The 26,695-nt window shown below is 35.4% G+C and overlaps 1 protein-coding gene across 1 annotated transcript in view; it reads right to left on the bottom strand.

Moving 5' to 3' along the window:
• Window positions 1-8,637: 8,637 nt before the first annotated feature.
• LOC110447160 (atrial natriuretic peptide receptor 1-like) overlaps window positions 8,638-26,695 on the bottom strand; it is a 38,071-nt gene continuing 20,013 nt past the window's right edge. Inside the window, exons 14-22 of the mRNA XM_021492665.1 lie at window positions 26,481-26,645; window positions 24,614-24,782; window positions 23,842-23,988; window positions 23,209-23,332; window positions 22,096-22,164; window positions 14,546-14,720; window positions 13,275-13,373; window positions 11,289-11,380; window positions 8,638-8,871 (exon numbers count right to left, since the gene is read on the bottom strand). Of these exons, the coding sequence (XP_021348340.1) occupies window positions 8,779-8,871; window positions 11,289-11,380; window positions 13,275-13,373; window positions 14,546-14,720; window positions 22,096-22,164; window positions 23,209-23,332; window positions 23,842-23,988; window positions 24,614-24,782; window positions 26,481-26,645 (1,133 nt within the window). The 3' untranslated portion in view covers window positions 8,638-8,778. The remainder of the gene's footprint in view (window positions 8,872-11,288; window positions 11,381-13,274; window positions 13,374-14,545; window positions 14,721-22,095; window positions 22,165-23,208; window positions 23,333-23,841; window positions 23,989-24,613; window positions 24,783-26,480; window positions 26,646-26,695) is intronic.

The raw sequence follows: 26,695 nt of genomic DNA on the forward strand, positions 1-26,695 counted from the left end.
CAGGATGGCCAAGGTTCTGGCCCCACCCTTTGAGACATAGTCCCTGGGTCATAACTTTGAAACGGTTGAGATCCTCACCCCAGAACTATATATACAAATGCTTGGCATAAAGAGACAAAAGTAGTCTTGGTATTAGAATAGAACCTGGGGTCTGACCGAGCCCCTAGGGACCTAGTTTCCTTGTCACAGCGTGGAAACGGTTGAGATCCCCACTCTATAACCAAACATATATCATATATGCAGTTGCTGAGTATAAAGAGATGAATGCACATATGCATCCAGGATGGCCTTCGGGTCTGCCCCACCCTGCAGACTTAACCCCTGGGTCATAATTTAAAAACGGTTGAGATCCCAACCCCAAGTCTATAAATACAAATGCTGGACAAAAAGAGACGAATGCAGTCATGATATTAGAATTGATCCTTGGGTCTGGCCACAACCCTAGGGATCTAGTTTCTGAGTCACAGCTTGGAAACAGAGATCCCCACCCCCATGACCTTACATTAAATTGCTGGGCATGAAAAATCTAATACAGACATACTACAAGAATTGGCATTGGGGTCTGGCATATTCCCTTGGATCTCATTTGGAGAATATTTTGCCATGATTGCTTAGATATCCAGCTGAGCGATTCAGGCCCTCTGGGCTTCTTGTTGTGTTGAAGTTGCTACTTTTGATGGGTCAATTTGTTAATATAGTTTAATTTTGTAAGTAAAGTTTCATTCGTCTGCGTATTGTACACTTTACGCTTGTCCTGATATCATTATTCTGGACACGTCGTTGTCTCAAACAATAACATTATACATGTATATAATCTCAAACTATATGAATTCGAAAGGGCGCATTCGTAATTTACCGATTTAATTATAGATAATGTATGTTGCTTAGTAATTGTTTAATGACGTCATGTATACTTCTTATGTTGTGTGACCCTTTGCAGTAAGACATTTTTGCGGATTCTTGGAACATTATTAACCATTAGCAACCACACGACGGCTTCTGATTGGTGAAAATTCAAATATTGTTCGATTTTGATGACAATTGGTATAGAGCATTGTTAGGGGACTGAGAATTAAACCCATATGTTTTGTTGCCATAGCAACCATATAGCAACCACACGAAGGCTTCTGCTTGGTGGAAATTCAGATATTTTTCGATTTCGATTCAAATTGGTATATAGGGGTATAAGGGGACTGCGAAAAAAACGCGTAAGTTTCGATACCATAGCAACAACACGGAGGCTTTTGCTTGGTTGCAATTTAGATATTGTTCGATTTTGATGTTAAATGGTATATAGGGGTATTAGGGGACTGACAATTCAATCGCATACGTTTCGTTGCCATAGCAATTACAAAGGATTCTGATTACTTGCAATTTAGAAATTGCTCAATTTTACTCAAATTTAGTATGTACAATGTAGGTGTACTATGGCAATGCGATCCTTTTCTGATGCATCTTTGCGACTATGGTGGCAGTTTGGGGGACATCTATAATGGTCCCCCATTACAATAAGTACTTGTTTCTTTTACATTACAGTGCTGATGGCATGATGACTAATTATTCTACAAAGAAACACTGAACTTGAAAAACTGGTTCCCCAACAATCCGTTGACAACAGTGGGCGTGGTAAAATCAGAAATTTATTGCGGAAGGGAGTGTCTAGCGGCTGGCTGTATGTCTATCGTTTATGAGATACTTACTAAGGTTTGCCATTGTAACGACATGATCTCATGGAATACATCTTAATGTTCTTGGACACCTTATACCACTCAATATGCAGGTAAACGAGAAAAGATGCTGTTGTTTCCTACTAGTCATTTACGTCTTTGCCACTTTTACGTCGATTTTGTATACTCTTGGTGTATTCTTGTCGACAAAATAAAGCAACGCAATAGTACGATTGTAGTTGGCATGGCATCTGGAGATTTTCTTCTTTGTCTCCTGCTAACAGAACATTTGAGAGACTACAATTAACCTGCTCCCGAGAACATCAATTTTAACCAGTATGTTTTCTTTCTTTCAATCTTTTTACTATTTTTTGTTGGTGTCTCCCTAGGAAGATCTCCTTAGTCTGTTGATAGAATTATATGACCGGATGGAGCGTCATGCAACCAAGTCCGTCTTCTGTAAACACCGTTTGCATATCATATTTACTGCTGAGAAGAGGTAAAGCGCTTGATAGACGTACAAATAAAATCTGACTGTTTTCATTTTTGATGAAAATTAATAAATTAAGTATCGTTTTATTTATTTATTTTCATTTTCCGAACCAAACTTATAAAACACGCATTACCATTAATGCTGTATTATGTGAATAACCATTTGGATATTTACCAGAGTGACCTTGGAGGTCACTAGCACTTTATTTATGTCTTATGTCTGATGTCTTAATACTAAAACATCATTTTTGATACGGATTTTGTTTTACTTAATACGAAATTATATAAAATACACTGCAGCTAAACAATGTTTCTGCTTTGCATCAAAAAATAAATCACCAAAATCAGCTTATCAATCGAAATTACACCAATATTTGTATAAAAATTCTTCATTTCGTCAATATGTATTTGAATATATTTGTAGCAAGGTTAGCAAACACTTGGAATGTTAATTTCTGATAACATTGTAAGTGTTATTCAAATTGTAGCTTGTTTGTTTTCAATCATCATGGTGATAAAGGTTTAAAGAAAGGAAATACTGACACATCGATGTTAATATTATAGAACTTTTCTGTGTTTCTATAGACTTATAAATATGTAATCAGAAGTAATATAGTTTAAGGCATTAAAGAATACTCAACGAAACGCTGTGGCGATATATTATACAACTACTGTTTACGGAACACCAATTAGCCGTGTCAACTGAGTGAAAGTCACGTGGTCGGCAGGCTGAAAATGGCTTCTGATAATGTTATGGTTGTTTTGCGTCTGATAATGTATGCATTTTATCCTACTTTTTTTCAATTGCATATTACAATGGCAAAATACGGATATATAACACGTGATTCAAGACGCTCGAAAATTAATGTCACAAAAGAAGATCAAAACTGGTACAAGGGGTCATAAGTAGTTACTATGCAAGGATAGAACGCGCCTTACGTCGGAAAAAAAATGTCAGTAGAACATATGATCCAAACGATACTCTACAATTATATAGATCCAATAGTATTATTCACCCGCAGCTAAATATATGAACTGAATTTAATTTCTGATAATTAATTATCAAATTAGTTTGGTTTGGTTTGGTTTGGTTTGATATTGCTTGACGTCCTATTAACAGCTTAGTACGTGTCTCAATGTGTGTTGTGTATGTGTGTTTTTGTGCAGATCTGATTATTATTGAGAACACATGTAATTACTTTCATTGGGAATAAATGCATTTCTTTTCACCTCAACTATTTTTGATTAATGTTATTCAAATAACCACTTAGATAATACATTGTATGTCCATGCTCTTGCAGAAGAAGGTAACAAGGGTTTTACATTTAACATAACTGTTTTGTTCCATTACCGATATGGTTGAACACAGTACAGATATGTATAATCTAAAACACGAAAAAGAGAGACATCAGCTTTCTCAGTGTAAAGTTGTCAGAAAAGGACGTTTAAATGTTTGAAATTAGGTAAAGCCACTGTTCATGATTGCATTAATCATCATCTGCTCACAATTACTGCTCAGTCAGCTTTAAAGCCGCGCAAAATGCGTCTCATGTGGTATTATAGATACATTATTGATATGGTCAGATAATATATTGAATAAACAAAAAAAGTATTAATTTTAACTCGATCGTCTGCAAATGGTGCTTTTAAAACATTTTAATTTTTCTATTGTAATGAGGGCCTCGGTGGCCCAGTTGTTAAGGCGTCTGATATTTTGCTAACATTAGCCCTTCACCACTGGGTCGCAGGTTCCAGGCCAACACATGACCGTTGGGTAGTCGCCTGCGGGTACTTGTTGCATGTCGGTCGTTTTCTCCGGGTACTCCGGCTTTCCTCCAATACTAAAACCTGGCACGTCCTTGAATGACCATAGCTGTTAACAAGACGTACAACACAACGAAACATACAAACAAAACTATTTTAATGATGTAGAAGATATCATTTATCAAATTTTAGAAATGTAAAAGTTCCCTGGGCTAAATTATGATTACATGTAATCAGTTTTAGCCATGAATACCAAAAGTTATTATTATTTTACCTTGTTTCGATTTAAATAGTGAAATTTGAATTGAAACTTGTTACTGTGTTCTTAATTTTTAGTGATTGACATGCACATTGGGACGTTTTGTCTAAATATTATCCTTCTTTGCAAACATTTAAAAGTTTAATCTCTGCATGCAGATTTTAATAAGCCAACATCTCCAAAATCTCATGGAGTCAGGAAAATTTATGCAATACAAACTAAGTTGCGTAAGCAAACAAATTCTCATATCGATGACCTATTTAAGTTAGTTTTGTAGAAAGAAAAAAAACAGAATACTTCTGTGGTACGTTAACCCTTGTAAATATGCCGTTACTTTTCCGTTGATTGTTGACACCACAGTTATTATCAATAAAGACGTTTTCTTTTTCTTATATGACATACTTGCACATATACACATAGTTACTTTGTGCCTGGTAGACACAAACATATTGCAATTTAGTAAGGTGCACGGCTTTGTATATCATTTCTTTTTTCACTTTAAAACTTATGTTTGTTATACTTATATGTATATTTATTTATTTTTTTACCAAACCGAAAATGACGTTAAGGTTGTTTTCTGACATTCTGCCCATCATTTCGAATTAGAAATCAATAATGTCAAATACGTTTAACTAATTTTACAGTAGTCGGTTGAATGAGCAATGGATATGACTGTGACATTTTTACCGAAAGTTGCTTTAAGTTGGTGCCTATTCAACTCCCATGGAGTGACGGGCGAGATGCCTGTGCTGCCGATGGGACTTCTCTGGTCATGGTCGACTGTGTTGAAGAGCAATCAGTCATTAAACAGTTTATGGAAGACAGAAGTAAGTACCAAAATACACTGCCTTCAGCAAACACACACATGAATGCTTGCACAACATACATGGAGGAACGCCCTTAAATGACCTTAGGATGTGACAAAAAAACAAAAAAAAAAAACCTCTGTTCATGTACTTTCAAAATATGGAAATAACACATATATGACATTTCAAAAGGCCAAACGACAAAAAGGAATAATAAAAGAAAAAAAGCATGCCAAAGCTAAAAGACCAATAACTCGTTAACAATTATAAGAATAAATAAATAATCTTATTTATCGTCGTGTACACTGTCAACAACAAACATAAGCTCTGTAGAGCTTTTATTACGACGCAGCAAATGGAACAAATGTTGTTTTCGTAATGAAGGAAAACCAACGTGCCATCGGAGGGATAACTACTAACCCTATCAGACTTCACTCTCTTTTTTCCGCCACCGCTGGGGATCGAACCGAAATTCTTCGGAGAGTGAGTTGTCTTAAGCTCTCGCTTGATTGTTCATAGTAGTAATGACCTGATATGTATTAAAATGGCTATTTAGCTTAATGACAACCTGAAAATCTCATTTTTATCGAACAAAATCCTGTCCCACTGTAGGTAAATCACTGAAAAAGTCCACTAAGTTTTGTAGATATGTATTTACCCTTAATTCGCGTTGGATATGACTGTAGCGCAATCAGTGTTTGGTACTACCGTTGATACAGCATAATGATCCGAGGTCCGGGGATCGAAATTTAAACATTTTTGACCATCAGAACACTTGTTTATTTCCTTTTATATTTGTTTAGGTCACCTGCCCACAGTCATTAAAATCACCGCGAGGGCAAAGGGGCGCCCCCAATAAGGGGAATTGAGTTAAATAAATGGAGGGAATGTTTACTAGTGTATCTAGAACAACATCCTTTGGCAGGAAAATCTCATTTTGTACGAATAGAGGAATTCAAAGAAAATTTGGAGTAAAGCATCCTTAGGAAAATCCTGGGGACGGAGGGACAGGGCATTAGAGTGAGCAAAAGGGGAAATGTTCCAAAACTTTCTCCTTCTGTGTGAATGAAAGGAGTTGAACCAAATTTGGCTAAGAGCATGCTTGGGTAAAGGGGACTATCATTTGCATGAATAGAGTATGTGGCCACCTGGGAACAGAGGGGCGGGGGGGGGGGGCTTAGATGGGAATTATGGTAAATAATAATAAGTTATCCTTCTGTACGAATAGAGGGATTTTAACCAAATTTGGTGTAGAACTTCCTTGGGCAAGGGGAATTCACTTTTGCATAAACACAGTGTGTCGCTCCCCTGTGGGCAAATGGGAGGACATGGTGAAAATGTTTAAAATCCTCCTCCCTCCTTATGAGTTGAGTGATTTGAACCAAATTTGGTGTTAAGCATCCGTTGGTAAAGGTGACTCATGCAGTTGTTTATAAATGGGGGAGTGACCCTCTAGGGCAGACGGGCGGGGACCTAAAAGGGGAAATTTAGGTAAATCATTTGAATTTCTTCTCCTATACAAAAAGAGGGATTTTAGCAAAATTTTGTCTAGAACATCCTTGGGCAAAAGGAATGAACTTTTGTATTAACGAATGATGTCGCTCCCCAGGGGTTAGAAGGGCGGGGCCAATTAGTTAGAAGATAGGGGGGAAATGTTGAAATCCCCATTCCGTTACCATATATACCATTGCTGGGCATCGAGAGATGAACTCAATCATAATAATAATAATTGCAGGTTCTTGTATACCGCTTTATCACAACCTAGTTCGTAGGTCGTCTCAAAGCGGTTCACAAATTATTATCCGTGGTTATAGCGCCTTTGCAACTAGCCAGTATATTTCTCACCTCCCTGGGGACCATACAGCCGGAGCTGCCATTTCGGCGCTAAACGCTAGCATTCAACAATTTTAGCACTGCCCAACCACGTACTCATTTACAGCTGAGTAGACTGGAACAAGCGGAGTAAAGTATCTTGCTCAAGGAAACAACACATTGCCGTGCCGTGGCGTGAACCCGCAACCCTTCGGTCACGAGCCCGGCGTCCTACCACTGGACTACCGTGTGGTACTGTAATTTGTGTTTGATACTATAAAAAAATTTACCAAAAACTGTTACATGTCATTTTTAGCTCACCTGGCTCGGGGGCCAAGTGCGCTTATGCCGTGGTGCGTCCGGCGTTAACTTTTTACTTTCAACAACTTCTTGTGAATTAACCAAAATGACCAGGATGTTGATATTTGGTGAGTATAATGCTGATGTAAAGGTCTACCAAGTTTGTTCAAATTAATGTCTTTCACTCATATTCAAGGTCACAGGGGTCAACTATGTATAAAATAAACAATTTATACAACTTCTTCTGAATAACCAAAATACCCAGGGTGATGATATTTGGCCAAGGTTTTTTTGCTATTTGGTTTGGTTTGGTTTGGTTTAGTATTGTTTAACGTCCTATCAACAGCTATGGTCATTTAAGGACGGCCTCCCCTGTGTGCAAGATGCATGCGTGTAGTGTATTCGTGTGTGTTTTGGGAGGCAGCGATATGTTCGTGTTTGTCTCCTTGTGATAGCCCGGAACTGATGCCGACTGTATAGTGCTACCGCAATGAAACATACTGCCGAAGACACCCAGCAGGACGCCCCACCCGGTCACATTATGCTGACAACGGGTGAACCAGTCGTCCCACTCCTAATTTGCTGACCGTTAAGCAGGAGTAGACACTACCATTTTTAAAGACTTTGGTATGTCTCGGCCAGGGGACAGAACCAAAAGCCTTCCTCACATGGGCGAACGCTCAACAAATGGCCAAAAGTGAGGCATTGTCAAGGGTGACATTAGGAAGAAGAAAGTTATTTAGAGAGTAGAGAAGAGATAAGATCACAAATTTAGTCGCATCTTACGATCATGCAATGAGGCAGCTGGTACACTTCTTACGCCCTACCTGCATGTTTACATGTTTATAGCAATGTTTGTGGGAACAAGTATAAGTTTTAATAATTCATAGGCCCTTACGTGGCGTTTATCAATGTGACAGAGGACATTGTTTTTGTCAGTGGGGTAGTTTTTTTCTGTCCCCAGGTTTGGGCATACCAAAGGCCCTAACATATGTCAACCGTATAAATATGAAAGCATTTTTACAATATCACAAAATAATCAATAGCCACATTTTTTGTTTTAAACATTGAGAAATACGGTAAGTATCAATGCCTTTCCCGAAATATAGTAACTAAAAATTCAAATTAAGGAAACACTTTTTGACAAAATACAATGTATTAATGAATAAAGCCAAACAAAGTAGAATGTATATGCACCTTGTTGCCTTTTGTAGTGACCTTGAAGTAAATAGAACACATTATTCACTTTAATAAATATTCCTATTCTGACAAAATGTAACGCTTCATATTTGAATAGTTCAAAAGTAGTTTAAATCTGAATACCATCTGTATGTTCATTTTGAGTATTTGTGTTCCCATGGATCCAAATCTAAAATTTATCCTAAAATGTTCTAGTAGTATAGTAGAAAAACATACTACAATTTGTTTTGCTCAATTTCACAATGTCTTAAAAAGATAAGTTATGCGATATGATTTGTTAGGATTTTTCATTACGTTGTCTTTATTAAACCACACAAGTAGATATAATAATGTTTGGACGGAAAAGAGAGATTTTCGAATACTACAGTTTCATTTATTACATCAATTCAGATAACGAAATACACGTTCAGGGTTCATCTCAAACAAGTATTACAGTCTCTTGAGTATCATCCCTTTCCGCAGAGCACCTTTTTAGTGTTTATTTCGCTAAAGTATCAGGATCTGGAAAGGCAATTTCTTCGTCCGCTTCTTTTGTACCGATCAGCCAAGACGTTCGCATCAGTCCCTTCCCCTGAAAAGGAAACGAGGAGTAACTTCCTGGAAATTTCGTCCTTTCCAAATGCAGGGCTTTGCCGATCAAAGATGACAAACAATAAAAGTTTTTTTCTGAACTAATACATTTTATGGAATAAATTTATATTTTTTTGCAAATAAATGAATATATATATCCGGATTATATCTGTTTTACAGTCTCCACATAACGACATGGCAATAAAAAAATGGGAAAAATGCATATATTCCAGAGAACGGAGTTTTGTATCGCATTATATCCGTTAGCCATAAAACAATAACATATTTTACCTTCCCTTTCCCCAACCCAAAAACAAAAATCACGACTATATTTCAAAAGGATAAATTATAAAAAAAGTTAACAATCTTAATTGCATTTAAACATAAATTGTAAGTTTTCGAATACAACTCGTACGTGGTTGTGAGGAACATAGTCTGTGTTAAAGGCTCAACACAATATATGTTTCGCGTTCGTGAAGACATCATCATTTGTCAGTTCCTATAAAGTATCATCATCAACTTTTATTTCAAGATGGCGACCGTGTTGATCACACTGTGTGCCGCTTTGTTGAGTATAGTCATTGTGGTGTTTCCGGACGTTGATGAGCCATTCGGAGTGGAGCAATTGTTCGGATTGGCTTCTAGATATATCAAGTAGTTTTATTTTCGAATAGCACAATGGGTATAAGGTACATTTTGGACGTGTTGTGCTGTTCGAAAAATTCAATGCATACGTACACGTACCTAGAGACGGGCAATCGAACGGTGTTCATAAGATGTCAATTTTGAAGGCTGGTACATGTAAAAGGAATGACGTTTCCGAATATAGACAAGTGTCCATGTTGCCTATCTTATCAAAAGTTTTTGAAAAACTCGTAAATGAAAGACAAATTTGATTTGATGGACCCTTTGATAGTTTATAAACAACATTGTTTATGTCAACCAATACAAACATTGCTTGTCTTACATATTTCATTACAAAATCGTTTGAAGAAAAGAAGGAAGCGCACTCAAGCTTTTGAGTTAATCATTAATTATAAGTACACAAACTGTCATCATATTATGTTAATGGTAATCTGTTTTAATGGTTCACGAGTTACTTGAGTGACAGGCTTCAGTGTGTAACAGTAAATGAGGTAACTTCCGATTGGTGTAATGTCACTTCCGGTGTACCTCTGGGTTCTATAATCGGACCAAAGCTGTTAAATGTTTATCAATGACCATCAATCTGTTGTGGAGATTTCAAAAGTCGTGTTATTCGCAGATGATGGTAAAATATACAAATCGGCAGGAAAAGCTTCTGACTATAAACTTATTCAGCCAGATGTTGACCAGGTGTACACATGGTGTGCTGACAGGAGTCTGTCAGTGAATGTGACGAAATGTTGTCAAATTCCTTTTAAAAAATAAAAAAAAGTTCAAAGATGTTAAGAACACCATGGGAGTTAAAAAATTGAAGAGTGAAAATTGTGTGAAAGACTTTGGCGTATGAATGTCATCAATCTTTAATTTTAATTTTCACGTTAAAAAAAGGTTGTATCCAAGGCAATGCAAACATTTGGCTTCCTGAAACGTACATGTAGAAATTTTACTGATACATCTGTCATACGTTCTTTATATATTAGTATGGTCAGAAGCAAACTAGAATATGCTTGAGATATCGGACTACTTTGGCATATGAATTAGAAGTAGTTCAGAAAATATTTCTTACATTTCTATGCTCTAAAGCAAAGCTTGGCTGTCAGTCATGTTTCATCTTATGAAAATCTGTGATTCTTTTAATTTACCACCTCTATCTAAACGTAGAATGTATTTAGATCTGCCATCCGTTCTGGTTTTTTAGTATGGTCAGAAGCAAACTAGAATATACTTGAGAAATATGGTGTCCATATCGGACTATTTAAGCACATGAATTAGAAGTAGTTCAGAAAATATTTCCTACATTTTTATGCTTTAAAGCAAAGCTTGACTGTCGTGTTTCATCTTATGAAGAAATCTGTGATTCTTTCAATTTACCACCTCTATCTAAACGTAGATTGTATTTAGATCCTTTATTCCCTTTCAAGTGTTTACACAGCCTGTTAGACTATTCATATCTTATTAAACAAATTGTCTGAATGGTTCCAAACATATCGCTTAGGTCCAGCTGTACGGTGCGTTTTATCCTACCAAGCGTTGTATTGACGTAAGGAAAAACAGGTTTTTAATAAGGTGTCAGATAAATTTAGAATCCTCAATGTTCAGCCAGTTACATGAAGTCTTTTTAGCGGATCACTAAAAACGTTTAAAACAGAAATGGAGCAAATAAGTTTTTAAATCAATACACATAAGTGGGCATTAAGGCCTGCTTGCTAAATCATTAAAAATGCAATTGTTATCGAGTTAAGAAACTTAACAAAAAATTACATTAAATCTAACCTTGATTTCGACCTCTCCTCTTTCATCTATTTCGTATTCGTTGAAGGTTTCCAGAATTTTTCGGGTCGAAGAGGATATTTGAATGCACATCGCTGCAATAAACACGTCCAATAAATATTAACTGCATGTTACAAATTAATAAAAGGATTAAAAATATCATAATTGCTTATTTCCTTGTGGCAAATAGACATCAACATGTACACGCTAACTTGTCTGGAAAAAAAAACAAGTTTAGGCGATAATAAATTGCAGAGATAAGAAAGAAAGGTAAAAACATAATCATTTTGTCAATTGTTAATTCAACGCGATAAGGTTGGGAAGGCATTTATATATTAGATGCATTGATAGTGGAGAAGAGAAGGGTCAGCTAGCAAGTAAATAACACAGAGCAAGCACATTATGGATGATTAAAATCAAATATGTCTTTCTACACAACGAAAACAACAAAGAGAAAGCGCCATAAACCAAAGCCAAATATTCAGATTGGAAACCAATACCATAGCGCCAATATACATGATCTTGACAAATATAATAGCGTCAATACAAAAAAAAGTAAAAATAAGCAAACACCAACGCGTCAACACACAGAATCAATAAGAAACAAACATGACATATTCGACACAGGATCAATAGAATAAGCAATATCATGGACTCAACACACAATGTCAATACAAAAAACAAATACCATAGCGTCAACACACATGCATGATCAATATAAAAAACAAATACCATAGCGTCAACACACATGCATGATCAATATAAAATGAATACCATAGCGTCAAATCACAGAATATAAAACAAATGTAAAAAATAGTACATTTATTCAAAAATAGCCTGATATCGGGTTATGGGCGTCTGCTGTAAAAGCATAATATTTCGTTGGGGATTTAAATTCGTATATTTCGTGGTTTTATAAAAACCACGAAACATAATCCCAACGAAATTTTAAGCACACGAAATATAAACTAAAAGATTGATTTAATTACAAACCCATACTGTATTTACATTTAGACACAAGTCATGATAAACGTTGTAATTATCGTCACAGGCACAGAGGAAACACTAATAACAATAGCATGTCAATCAAACGTTATATTTGTAACACAGGAAGGACCCTACATCGCTCTTTGTTCATATTGTATGTTGACTATAGAGCATGATGAATTTGACCGATTCCTATCGAGTGAGTTTATCTCGCCCGGTCTTATAATTACCTTAATCGTGCGGTGAAATCAACTTGTATAGAAACAATAACAAAAAACACTAAATATTCCCTTTTAATAATAATAATAATAATCCAATAGTGTAAATAAAGCAGTCGTCTTCAGTTGTTTACGACAATAACGTTAAAGGATCGAACTCCGGCACCATGCTGTCAGGACGGCATGCCCTGATTTTGATACTTTTTCAATGGAGACACGGGGAAATAAATTTCTAATGCAATAGAGAAACTAGTTCTTTAATGATTAAAACACACGTTGTCCTTCTGGAGTAATATTTTCATTGAAATCGGCAGGATTTTCTCACATGATGTGCCAAGGTAACCGTACATATTTATGAAATGCATGCTCGTTTTCTGATCAGAGTTCGTGTTACGAAATGTCGTTAGGCCTAATCATTTCCATTTTAGATAGCTATTAACTACCACACATGTTTGTTTAGACTAAATTATATGACCATCGAGCGATGGTCGATCAATTGTTTTCCACAGACTGAGGTGAAGCGAGGTTTGAAAAATTCACCTGGAGTGGACAGGTGATCAACTCGAGGGATGTACAATTAACCGAACCTATTCTCTAATTGTGCAGGTGTCAAAAAAAATATACAAAAAAAACAGGGTTTTAAAATATTGATTCCACGAAATATTATCCCAACGAATTTGTCCCAAAACAAAAACAACGAATTTTAACCCCAACGAAAATATATGCTTTTACAGTATATAATTATCATGTTTTTTTCTCCATAGAAAATGTGGCGTTATAATACCTTCTGACGTAGACTCCATACGTGACGCTGTATTGACGGTATCCCCAAACAGACAGTACCGAGGCATGGTCAGTCCAACTACTCCAGCCACAACCGACCCTGCAAACATGGAAACATTTCATATATTTGATGCTTCTATAGGTTCTTAATCTTAAGCCAAAACATATCTTCCATTACTTGTACCTCCTAGTATTTATATTAACATACTGTATCTAGATAGTATTGTAGTCAGTAAACTATTATGCATGGTAGTTAAATCTCAATGTGTCATTTATTTGTATTTAACAATTTCCTCGGAGTATTATGTACCTCTGCACAAAACCATTCATTCTAACAAGAGTAATTCAATAAAACGTTTACAAACTAGCATCATCACAGTAGCTGTTGTAAAATAAGAAGAAAAAAATAAAATTTCTAATATTACAACCACTTACCTTATTTAATCTTAACGTTATATGTGAAGTCAAATGTAGAAATAAAGCATATGATGTTCGACGATGCATGATACATCGAATTAACCTGATAATGCAATAAGCCTTATACGTGTTATCCCTATTATTAATACAGTACTCCTACATTGTAACATATTATTCCTAGTTTAAATACAATACTCTTAACCTATTTTATTGAGTCTCAATACAACATTCCCTACTCACAAACCCTAATATTGACACAGCAATTATTTACTCCCCACCCTAAGTATTAATACATCACTCCTTATCTAATAACCTCATATCCATCGTTTTAATACCACACCTATCCTATTATCTAGTAAATCATCAGAACATCACACGTACAATCCCTACAATTATTACAACATTCCCTACCTTATCAATTAATATCCCTAGTATAAGTACAACAATCCAATACTATTATCCCAAGAATTGAAACAAACTATCTTACTTACAATCCCTACAACTAATACAACACTCCTTACCTACATAAACTCTATATCTATTCGTATTAATTACTTTTTCTTGTATCTCAAAACAAAACGTTTTACTAACAATCCCTACAACTAATACAGCACTCATTACCAGGCATTCATAGTTTTAATACAACACATGTAACTTACATGTAACATACCTAAGTATTACTGCTATCATCCTTTGTATTCTTACATCCTATACATTTTCACCGTTTATTTTTTTCCCCACAGGTACATATATCACGTAAAATAGAACAGATCATCCCTTGTATTGATACAACAGTCCTTACCTTTATATAAAACACTTTTTAGTTTTCATATTAATTTCATTATTTTGAATTACCTGAGTGAAGGCCGATCCGTATATTCAGACTAGTATCTGGAAGGTGTTTGATTGTGAAGGTCTTGACAGTTTGCCGGATTTCAAGCGCCATCTTTGCAATATTAATTGCATGCAGATTGCCGTTCCTCGTAGGTAATCCTGACACTACCATATATGCGTCTCCTATCGTTTCGACCTTCAGGTATATAAAATTATACATTCATTGTATGCATTATTTACACATCACAATTATGATTTTTATATGCTGAAAAAATAGTATGTCACGCTTAATTATATATTTAAAGATTTGAGACTTATGTATTTTTCGATAATTTTGCGTTTTTAGATCAATAATAATATATGAAATAGATTAAACAATACAATTGTGCAGAAAAATAATGGAGGCTGTACCTAAAAGGAGCCTTTATCCAGTAAACAACAACACTAAAGCCAAATGTGATGAATATTATTGTTATTATTTCAAGCTAACCGGTAATAAGATTTATATATCTATATATTAAAAGCCGCCGTGACTATTCTCCATAATTATGTTTATTGAAGATTTAAAGACACTGTGGTTAGGTATACATGTATCAAACACTAATGAAAGCAAGCACTGGATAAAGTATTGAGTGTAATAAGCCATACAGAACTCAATATATATATATATAGTGCATTTTATAAACTTATTTTCTATTCATATAGTAATAGTAATAGAAACCTAACCCCCGGCCCTTGAAAGTTATCCCAAGCAGGCAATTTCTTTTAGGAAGCACTGGATAAAGTCAGAGTGTAATCAGCCCAAGATAAATCAAGATATCGTGCATTAGTGCATTTAAAAACAGATTTTTCGATTTGTAGTGACCCATTGACCTTTGACCTATTTATAGTGACCCATTGACCTTTGACCACTGGACCTGAAAAGTTATCCCATGCAGGCACTTTCTTCAGAAACTGATGTTTTATTTATAGTAAGTGACCTTGACCTTTGATATCCAAGGCTGAAAAGCTATTCCAAGGCTTCAGCAAACATTTTATTACACTGGATAAAGTCTGAGTGCATACGGCACAAAAGAGCTCCAAATACTGTGCATGAAGTGTTTTTTTATTTATAGTAATATTAACCTTGAACTTTGACATCGATGCCCACAAAGCTACAATTTCTATCCTAAGTAAATACTTTCTAAAGTAACAATGACCTTAACATTTCACCACCAAAGCGCCAAAGCAGGCACTTTCTCCTAGGTAGCACTTGATAACGTCTGAGTGTAATTATCCCAATAGAATTTGAAATATTGTGCCAAAACTAATTTTCTATTCATGGTAACAGTGATATTGACCTTTGACCGCCGGGCATGAAAAACTATTCAAAGCAAGCACTTTCTTCAAAAAAAGCACTGGATAAAGTCTGAAAGCAATCCAACCAAGCTAAAAACAGATAGGACAGACAGACGGAAAACCTGATTACTGAAGATATGCATGGGTCCTATCAACAAAATGTGTTATTAAATTGGAGAATCCCCCTATGGGACCCACCCACTCCCCCTAGGGAGCCAGAGTATTTATTATCACTACCCCTAGGGAGCCAGAGTATTATAAGAGAGACCCCCTGTTAAACGGCATTCAGTCTTCTTGAACAAGTTATGCTCCAGACCATTGGTTTGAAAACATCATCATGCCATACAGAATGACTTAAAAGGATGTTCTCTAGTAGGTGATTTATGTCCTCGCAACAGCCAGGGTCATACATTTGTATGAGGACGGGGGTCTGGGAGACACCTATAGAAGTAAACAACAATTCGAAGGAAGTGGATGTGTTGCCGACACCCACACAATTAAAAGGTGTAATTTTGAAATATCATGGTCACGATATGAAAAGCATTATGCTTTCAATTGCTTGTTAGTTGGTTGAGGGAGCTTAACGTTTACACAACATCTGGGGTCATATGTGGATGGTATCATGAGTGCATGGTACGTATTGCATGTGCCTGTGTGATGCCTCCAGCAATAGATAAAATTTGACATGAGGATCAAACTCAAAACTGTAATCCATCATTGAAGAAAAAGTCAAGCATCAAGTTACATATTGATGTAGCAAGTGGTCGCCAAAAAAAAAATAGAGTTAAAAACAAGAATTTCCTATGTGCAAAGGACTATGACTCCAGAAAAAATAGAACATTGACACAGGATTATAACTCCAACTATAATCCATTATACATGTATAATAAGTTACAAATAATATGGTAAACAGTTAATGATGAGAATTTCTTATGTAAAAACGGCCATAACTCCAGTCAAAAATGGAATATTAATACATGATTCAAACTCTGTAATCCATTATGATAAAGTCAAAAACAAAGTTTCAAATTTATATGGCAAGCGGTAGCGAAAATAAGTTAAAAAAAGAAGTTAATTTTGATTATTGCAAAGGGCCATAACTCCAGCCAAAAATGGAATATTAACACAGGGTTCGAACTCAAACTGTAATCCATTATGACAAAGCCACATATTAAGTAACAAACTGATGTTGCAAGTGGTAGCGAAAAGAAGTCCTGGAAAACAATTAATTATGATATTTCTTATGTGCAAAGGGCATTAACTGGAGCAACGAATGCAATATTGACACAGGGTTTGGACTCGAACTGTAATCCATTATGATAAAGCCACATACTAAGTGGCAAGCGGTAACGAACAAAGTATGGCAAACAGTTAATTATGAGAAACTCCAATGTGCAAAGGGTCATACATGTAACTCCAGCAAAAAAATAAAATATTTGCGCGTGGTTCGAACTTGATCTGTAATCTATTATGATTAAGCCACATACAAGTTACAAATTGATATGGTAAATGGTGGGGGGAAAAGTCTGGAAACTTAAATGTGACTGCTTCCGTCAACGACAACGTGTGATGACGGTGATCCTTAAGTGTTCGCCATGCTTCGCAGGCGGCACGACAAAGCACAGAAAGGCAGAACAGTGAAGAAATAAAGGAAAGTTTTAAGATCCCAAGTGTGTTGCAATGGGCAGAAGATCTATTTTGGTCTGTTCAATGTCCCCAAGTAGTAGACCCCCATCTCATGTACATTGTTCGATAACTCAAGTAGAAAATTGTTTGAATCGTGTATTCTGGCAAAAGAGAGTGAAGGGACATAACTCTTCATGTAGACCTCAATTTAAGTAATTTGTCCTGATCTGACAGATCTGTCAATTCAAGATATATCTGTACACCAAATTCAAGAAGATGTGTCTTCAGCAGTATGCACCAGTGACATTACACTATACAGTCTACATCAGTTCTGCGCTATCACAAGGAGACAAACATGAACATGCCACAGACTCCCAAAACACAAATTAATTATGCACACACTCACCACAAGCATGGATCTTGCAAATTGGGGAGGCCGTCCTTAAATGACCATGTATAGCTGTTGACAGGACGTACATTAAACAATACTAAACCAAACCTGAAGTTTATTTTGACGTAAAGATTTGGATAATTTCATGGAAATGATGACTTGTAATTTTAAACAAATGATTTGTTAATTTCAGCTTGCATGCACTGTATGAATGTTATTTTGATAACTTTGTACCCATATGAATCCATGATTGTCGTGAAGTGATGCTATATTTGAATTTAATACATTTGATGCTCTATTACCTGACCTGGAACGCATTCGTAGCCATACTGAGACAATACAATACTGTGGTATAACTTTTGTGTACATAGTTTAAGCGTCTGCGAGACCAGCTGTTCTAATTTACCAACATCCAGGTGACGAGAAAGAACGTGAGAGGAACGTTTTTGACTTTTGACACGAACTGTAGGCAATTCACACTTTTCAATTCGTAGTATTCTTCTCTTTGGATAACGACGCTTTAAGGTTAGCGAAAAATACATTACTGGCGTCACAAGCAGCATCAATACTAAAATCGTCTTTTAATATTAACGGCTACCAAACCCGTGCTCCAGGTTACAAATAAATGCTATGTTTAAAGAAAACAGTTGTGTACAGCAGTACCCAGAGGGATGTTAGGTAGGGGCTGTCCCAATCACCTGCCCTCTGGACTGCTTTTTAAGTTGTTTTAGTGCCAAGTTTTGTTCAGCATGATTATTTCGCCTCTTTATCTTAATCCTTTCAACGTATGTATCTTATGATAAAAATTTGTTGTTTGCCTTTACACTGTTACAATGTTTTACAGTTGTGGGACCGCACAACGCACCAAAAATAGCGTGCGCACACCGTGCATACATCGTTCACACACCGTCCGCACATCGTCCTCACATGGTGCGCACAACTGTGCGATTTAGCAATCGTTCGCCCCGTTGTGCGCTTCTCTCCGCACAACTGTGCGATTTCGTATCATTTGTAGATCAAAATTACGAAATGACAAAAATACGGAAGGCTTGTATGCGATAATCAAGATTATACAATTTCACAATGCGTGTTGCACAGTATTACAGCGACCGTTAGGCTGTCAAGAATGGGTTTGGCTCCAAGGTAACAGAACAGGTAAATAACAATTTGATGAGTGTCCGGAGTTTTACCTGGCCAGTGCCTAACACACAGAGCTGATATGCGATACCGTTTGACCGTAATGAGTAGTATTTGTTATTTGCATTCGTTTGCCTATAGCTCCCTTTCACAAAAAAAACACACATAAGCTTAATGCGCCTTTGTATAATCTTAGGCACGATGAAGTACACAAGTTAAGGTATACTGTTGATGCCGACATGTACACATGTATGTAAACTGTAAAATGAAAGTAGGTCTGCGCGATCGCTAACATTTAATGCTGATATTTTCGCATTAATGTTAGTTATTACTTCATGTGATAACAATGGATTAAATGAGTCTTACCTTGTGTTGTATTCTAACACACCAATGTCTCAATACAATGTACATACGGTATTAATCTGTTAATGTTCGACACACATCTGTTTTTTATTACCGTCCTGATTTTTTGTGAGTTATTTCCGGGTCACGTTCCCGTACCACGTGCACTTCCGGTTACGTAAAAAAATGCAATTTTTCAATACATGATGTCACAAAATCTTGAAATTTATTAGTTAAAGATAGTTTAAAGTATAAACGAAAAAGGTTTGACGGGGAAAAAATCAATTTGTCTTTATTTATTAATTAATGAAAATGATACAAAAGAAATATATTAAACAATTGATATTAAATTTATCAAAATCATTATACTTAGAGAGTATGTTCTGGGCATTATCGTTTAGAAGCTTTGCAATACTGACTCTTTCAAACGCGCATCAGCTCGAGATTAGGTCCTATTTACAAATGGCGACTGGAAGGAGCAGGGCGGATTAGATTGGAACTTCAATTGTGTATATTTCGGCAAGTAAACCTTGTACAAAGAGCCTGTGTGGTCAGATCATCTAATTTAGTCAACATGTACACAGAAAAGTCGTTATGGTCAAAAAATTCGGATTATTATATAAATTTTATTTTAATTGTATTCTTAACGGCCCTTCAACACATAATAGGTCATTAGGGCCAATACAGAGACAAAACATGTTAAAGGAAAAACATCAAAAGAACAAAAAGGTAAAAGACAATCTTAAACTTGAATATATATTGAAAAAGTGGCTATGATTTATTTATATCTTTCTGAACAGACCGACAGTTTTTAAATAGTTATAAATTGTAGAGATACTGACTTTTTAGAAAAGTGATTTGAGGTCTGTTATATTATCATAAAAAAATTCTCTTGTTGGCTGAAGGTCAATGCAATCTAATATCAAGTGTTACTGTAAATGGTTCGTGACATGTTATGCATTGAGGCTGGTCTTCGGTTTTCAATAAATAAGAAAAGACAACCTCGTCTCGGCGGTTTTCTCTATAGCTTGGATACCATTCACCGATTTTTGGTTTGACACAATGTAATTTATTGTCTACGCATTGATTCCAAATATTTTGCCACTTTGACCTAAAAAAAAATTGTTATTAACGGTTTAAAATCTGTAAAATGAAGTTTAATATCAAAAGGTGGGAGCAATCTGCCGTTTCATTACCAGGTATTCCCAAATGTCTGGGAACCCAGCATAATATAATAATTTCACTATTGAGGCAATACTATGTAATAATGGTAATATTTTCCCAATTGAGATATTCTTTTAAAGTTTTGTTGTGAATACTCTGTAGAACTGATGAAGATTCAGAATAGATTATTGACTTTGGCACACCACTTGATTTATTGTGTTAAAGGGTCAGATAGATAGCGTGGCCTTCTGCAGAATATATTGATGTATCATTTGGTAACCGGCATCCAAAAGAGGCATCTGTTGCAACTATGGCTGCGGCGACTTTATGATCGTCTTTCGGACCATCGGTGTGAAATGATTTAAAGACCTTATATTTCAACTGCAATTTCGAAAAGGATAAACGAAAGACATAAATTTTAGTGTCAGATTTTACTGTTTCATGGAGTGTAAAGTCAACCTCGGGCGAAGTAAAATACCATGGAGGAATACCAATTGTTTCAAATGATTGAATATAGCATCAACACTTATTTTTGCGTTTTCTAAGAAGTATTTAATGCGAATATTAAAGGTTGGAATACACTTTGGTTTGTTTTGAAATAAAGTTTCATCATTTGGATTGAATACGAGTGAATATGATGGATTTGAAGGATTTGATTTTAATTGAATTGTATACTGCAATGAAAGTTTCTCTCGACGATTATAAAGTGATGGTTCGTTTGCTTCCACGTAGAGACTAGAGACTGGCGTGGTTTTGAATGCTCCATGTGCGAGTCTTAGATCCTAGAGATTAACGGTATCCACCAATTTAAGGTACGACTCTCTTGCGGATCCGTAAACAATGGATCCACCATCAAGTTTAGATCTTATAAGTGCTCTATAGATTCTTGGCAATACTTTCTTATCAGCGCCTCAGTCGGTAGGGGAGATTACCTTTAAAAGGTTATGTGCCTTAATGCATTTAGCTTTAAGGTACTTGATATGAGGAAGGAACGATAATTTTCTATCGAATATAACGCCTAGGAATTTAATCTTTTCTACTACAGGAATAGGTTGGCTGTTATGGGTGAGTTTGGAATCGTCATGGGTTTTAAGTAATTGACAAAAATACATGCACACCGTTTTTAATTTGGATAATTCGAAACCGTTTCCATCAGCCCAGATCGGAGTTTATTTAAAGATTGTTGTAGCTGTCTTTCGATAGTATTCAAATTTTTTGATCGGTAGCATATAAGAAAGCCATCCACTTACAGTGAACCTTCTACAGATGGAGTTAATGTTTTGACAATACTATTTTTGTTCAGCCCAAAAAGTGTTACAGAAAGAATGCTTCCCTGTGGGACGCCCATTTCCTGCTCATACACGTTCGAAAATGTTGTTCCGTTCCGTACCCGAAATACTCTGTCTGATAGGAAGTTGGAAATAAAACTAGAACTGTAAGCCAAAAGCTAACGAATACCCCCGCTCCTATATAAACCAGAACTGTAAGCTAAAGATGATGAATGACCTTACATTCTTTGTAAATACATAGCTGGCAATGAATTAAGGGGTTCGACGTTAATGGCTATACGTACCTTGTAAACATCCAATTTATCAATTACCCTGTCAAAGTGTGTGTACAGCTCATTTAGCAATGTTATAACCTGAAATAATTGAAAATGGTTCAATAACTGCAAGGTAAAAACGACAATTATTCAAATCTATGCGTTTATTGGCAAGTACATTATGCTTACTTACTGTATTAAATGAAATGTTCGTGAGTAATTTTTTTCGTGGCTCGAAGCCATTTAGATCGTTTTGTGTTACTTATATTTTGAACCAAGCCAAAACTGTTACCAATATATTGATTTATTTTAAATCCAAAATTTTGAAAACTTATCATTGAACAACATTTAAAATTGAGGAGTTCAGCTGATTGATAAAAATCTGAAAAACTGTGACACAAAGTGTTTTTATGACGCAACTTAATGACTAAACATCTATCGCTACAAACAAATAGTGTTTGGGATAATGCGCATTGATTTGCGCAAGGATACCATTGTATCTGTTGAAACACAAAGGGTTTTTAAACGCATGACGATATGATTGAGTTTTAGGCACCTTTCACTTCATACCTGTTGTTTCTGAACAATTACTCCGTGAATTTAGATTTCAAACATAGGTACTATTAAAGAGTTCTCAAAGTACGATGCTGCTACATGATGCAGTGATTTTATTTTAGTTTAAACCGTATTTTATTCATGTCAATTAATATATACAATTACAAAAGACATTTGATTGTGATGATTGGCAAACTTGTAATAATGTACTTATACATAGTCATTCTCATCGATCATAACAAGCAGTGCTTATAATACATGTATACCTTTACAGCGATATTCTAAATATGTACATAGGAAACTATTAAGAATGAAAGATAGAACATGATATTAGGGATAAATAATAAAGAAGCATATGGAGTTTTACCCGGTTGTATGGGTAGTGAAGCTAACATGATACCCTGAATGTAGTTAATTGTAATTGCTTGTAAATCTTCTAGTTGATTTATTTAATTTTGAGTAGCAACTTTTTGTTTTACGTTTTGATCAAACGTTAAAAAAAACCGTTCACTTAAGTTTTCTGCATGGACATAATAAATGTTAAAAACAAGTGCTTCCTTACTTCATATATCTAGTGGTAAACTTTACCTGCATCGGGGTGCTGTCGGATGCTATATTTGTGAAGCCAACAATATCACTGAAGTAAATGGTTACACAGTCGTAGGTCTCGGGAAGTACGTTCTTACCGGCCTCGAGCTGGTCAGCCACAGACCTTCAATAGAATAAAACAGAAATAGTACATAAAGATATTAACAACAAGAAAATTCCTAAACAAATTAAAATATTTGAATGTAATAAACTCTACAAAATTGACACCAGAAGTTCAAAAAAAAAACTATGATTTTTAATCTTCTGATCAATAATTATGTACCACAAAAACAACTTTGTACAAAGGCGAGAAATCCCATACAGATTTGATGAAATTAAATAAAATTAATTGACTTCTTTGCCAGATACATTTATAAATGTTCCAAGTACAAAAAGAACATTCCTAGCACAGAGTAGAAAATCTGTAAACCATGTTACACCCCCATAGTGCTTCTATTGAACACCCGTGGCGTCTGTCGAAGACAGGTGTATTATTGCTGTTATACTTACACATCCGGTTTTGTCTTATACTTCAAACGGTATGCTCAAATACTTCAAGTAATCACATACTTAGAAAATTTCTTTAAGTTTCAAATATTATTGAACATTGTGAGTTGTTCTTAATCTACTCACGCTGGCAAAAGTCTATGAAGCAGTTCTACTGCCTTTTTCTTCTCCTCGAGGTAGGCGTCAGTCCGCTCCTGTACCAGACTCTCTAGATTATCCGCGTATTGCTCCATGCGTTTCAGCAGGTTGTTCATGATATTACTTGAGTTTGCACTTTCAAAAAAACAACATTTTAAGAATAAAATTATGTACTCATAAGAAAATATTTTATTCTACTTCTTTCGATTCTCGAATCATGATTAATATGCTTCTGAACACACAAAAATGTAATACTGAAAAAAAAAATTATTTTAAGATTTTTAAAAGTTGTTCCGATGACATAAACCAGATTGATTTTATGATCTATGTCACAAAATGTTTCATTAATTGTTATTTTTGATATTGTTTTAATACACAACATTTACTAAACTGCTCCTTACGCGTTAATCAAATTTCGACATATGATATATATATTTTTCAGATCAACAAATTATAAAAGGGATTTATTTATTAAAAAAATCATTAATACTTGTACATTTCTGTTCATTTCTTGCAAGATTTAAACAGCTTCGACAATATAATTTAATCCAAATATATCTTATTTTACTTTCTCACAAACATATTTACACTCAATTAGAAGAATTTCAATCAGTTCTAGAACGTACTTACAGCCGAGACCAATACTGGCCCATAATCGCCTATGCACACTGTTGACATTTTTAGGTATGGCAATTTCAGTGAAGGTGTACCTTAAGCATAATCATGCATACAAAACTATAAATCATCATTACACACTTACGAATTGATCTTTTTAAATCCTAATGCTATACCATCAAACGTCGGTCGATCGTTTGCTGTTTCGTCCCAGCATATCTCTATCAGTTTCAGCAGTTCATTACTGCAGTCAGTCCCAGAAACATTAGGCCGGAATGGGATTGTTGACACGGTTATCACTCGATGTATGATATCTGCCATAGAGGAAAGATATTTTTTTTAGTAATATTCCATCAGGTATACATTTCTGTTGATCAGACCTTATACTGTATAAACCTACACACCAAAAATGTTCTTGGAAAGATACGGTACACGTGAACGTTTACCGATTGAAAACTTTCATTTTTTTTCACCGAAATTAGGGACCAATCATTGAGTGACGTAAATTTCGAATTACGACTGAAATTCCCGAATGGTTCCGATTAAAGTTCGATTTCTGACAGAACTGTTAATCATAAAATCGACCATTATGCCCTCCAAACATGGGTGTTCCATCAATTCGTAAAATAGTGTGATCAGATCGTTTCAATGGACCAAAAGAACCAGCGTGAGCTTTAATAAACGTTTGGGTTTTATTAACGTGAAGATAAGGAATGCAATATATTTTTAGTATAAGCGTTGTTATGAAAATCAGTTCCGTGCAAACTTTCACAAAGATGTACAACCAATCATAATTGACTATTTTTTAACGGTACTTTGTTGAATAATATCATAAATGTGTATTAGATTCATTTCAATACTCAACTTTAACCTGGTGGTTTAAAATCTATCGAGAAATAAATCAAAAACGAAACCTCAGTATACATGGTTAAATCCAAATTCAAAACTGATACATGAAAACGAATGCCGAAACAACGTACAATGTGCACCAAAAATGGTTTAACATCATTTAAGGATCTCTGTCCTGCTGCAGGCAAAACAATAGAGATAATTCCACTATACGTTGACGACGGTCTGTTTAAAGTTGAACATTGGCATAATATTGACAGTCTTACATTGGAACTATATTTGATATTTTTTAAACAAAATTTAAGGGATAGTATCATATAACATGAGCTCTATCAAATAGATAATAATAATAAACTATAATTATAAATGAATGCATGTAGCTGTACCTCATTTCTAGTGTTTAATACAACAACAACATACTAAATGAAAAAGGGCGTTAGCATCAGGAGTCTAGACATGAAATAAAACGGAAACACATATTGATTCTACACAAAAACCCGGGGTCGAAACCAGACCTTTCATATCTGAAACGCAGTTCAACCTAACGTAGATTCATGTGCGGAAAGTGGGTGGAGCGGGCCATTGAGAGGAGGTTGTCCTCTCGCGACTACGCATAGGCCATACCTTCATCACACAGTAGCATTTTACATAAAGAAGAGCTACTTTATTGTCATTAGCCATTTACAGTCAAACATTTTATGATTGAATGCACCGATTTCAAACAGAAACGTGACAGATTCTATAATGTATCGTGTATGAAAAGTTTATTGAGTACAGTTTCTGATCAATCAATATGTGATTATTTTTAACTCAATTGATCATTATGATTAGATCTGACATGATTTACAACCAATTCGTTCAATTTTGATACATCGTTACACCTGTTAAACTTTTAATAGGTGTAACAATATTTCAACATTGAACGAGTTTCTAGTTTGATATATTTATTTTTGTGATTGCCCTTTTTAACGTGTTATTTGGCCCTAAATGACTCGCATTGTTGTTAGGCCATGAAACAGTACAAATACAATTTTAGAATGACGTGTCCAAGGTAAAGATGTTTGCTGGTTAATCTTAGCAGTAGGTGACGAAGTGAATTAATCATGAACAAAAACCTTTGTTTTTTTCTAAATCTCTATACATCCGTGAACCTCTATACTTACCATCTGCGTTTAAGTTCATATCACTGTACGGTGTACTTCTCGTGGCAATTTCCTGTAGAATAATACCGAATCCGTATACATCCCCCTTCTGGTATACATGTTGGCCGAGACTGTTCAGTTTGGCTGCATCTTCTCTGAGAATTTCTGGAGCAGTCCACAACAGCTCTAGGGAGATAAAACATGAAACCCTCATACAGATATATATTTCCACGTTC

Source organism: Mizuhopecten yessoensis, unplaced genomic scaffold, assembly GCF_002113885.1.
Source record: "Mizuhopecten yessoensis strain PY_sf001 unplaced genomic scaffold, ASM211388v2 scaffold371, whole genome shotgun sequence".
NCBI lineage: Eukaryota > Metazoa > Mollusca > Bivalvia > Pectinida > Pectinidae > Mizuhopecten > Mizuhopecten yessoensis.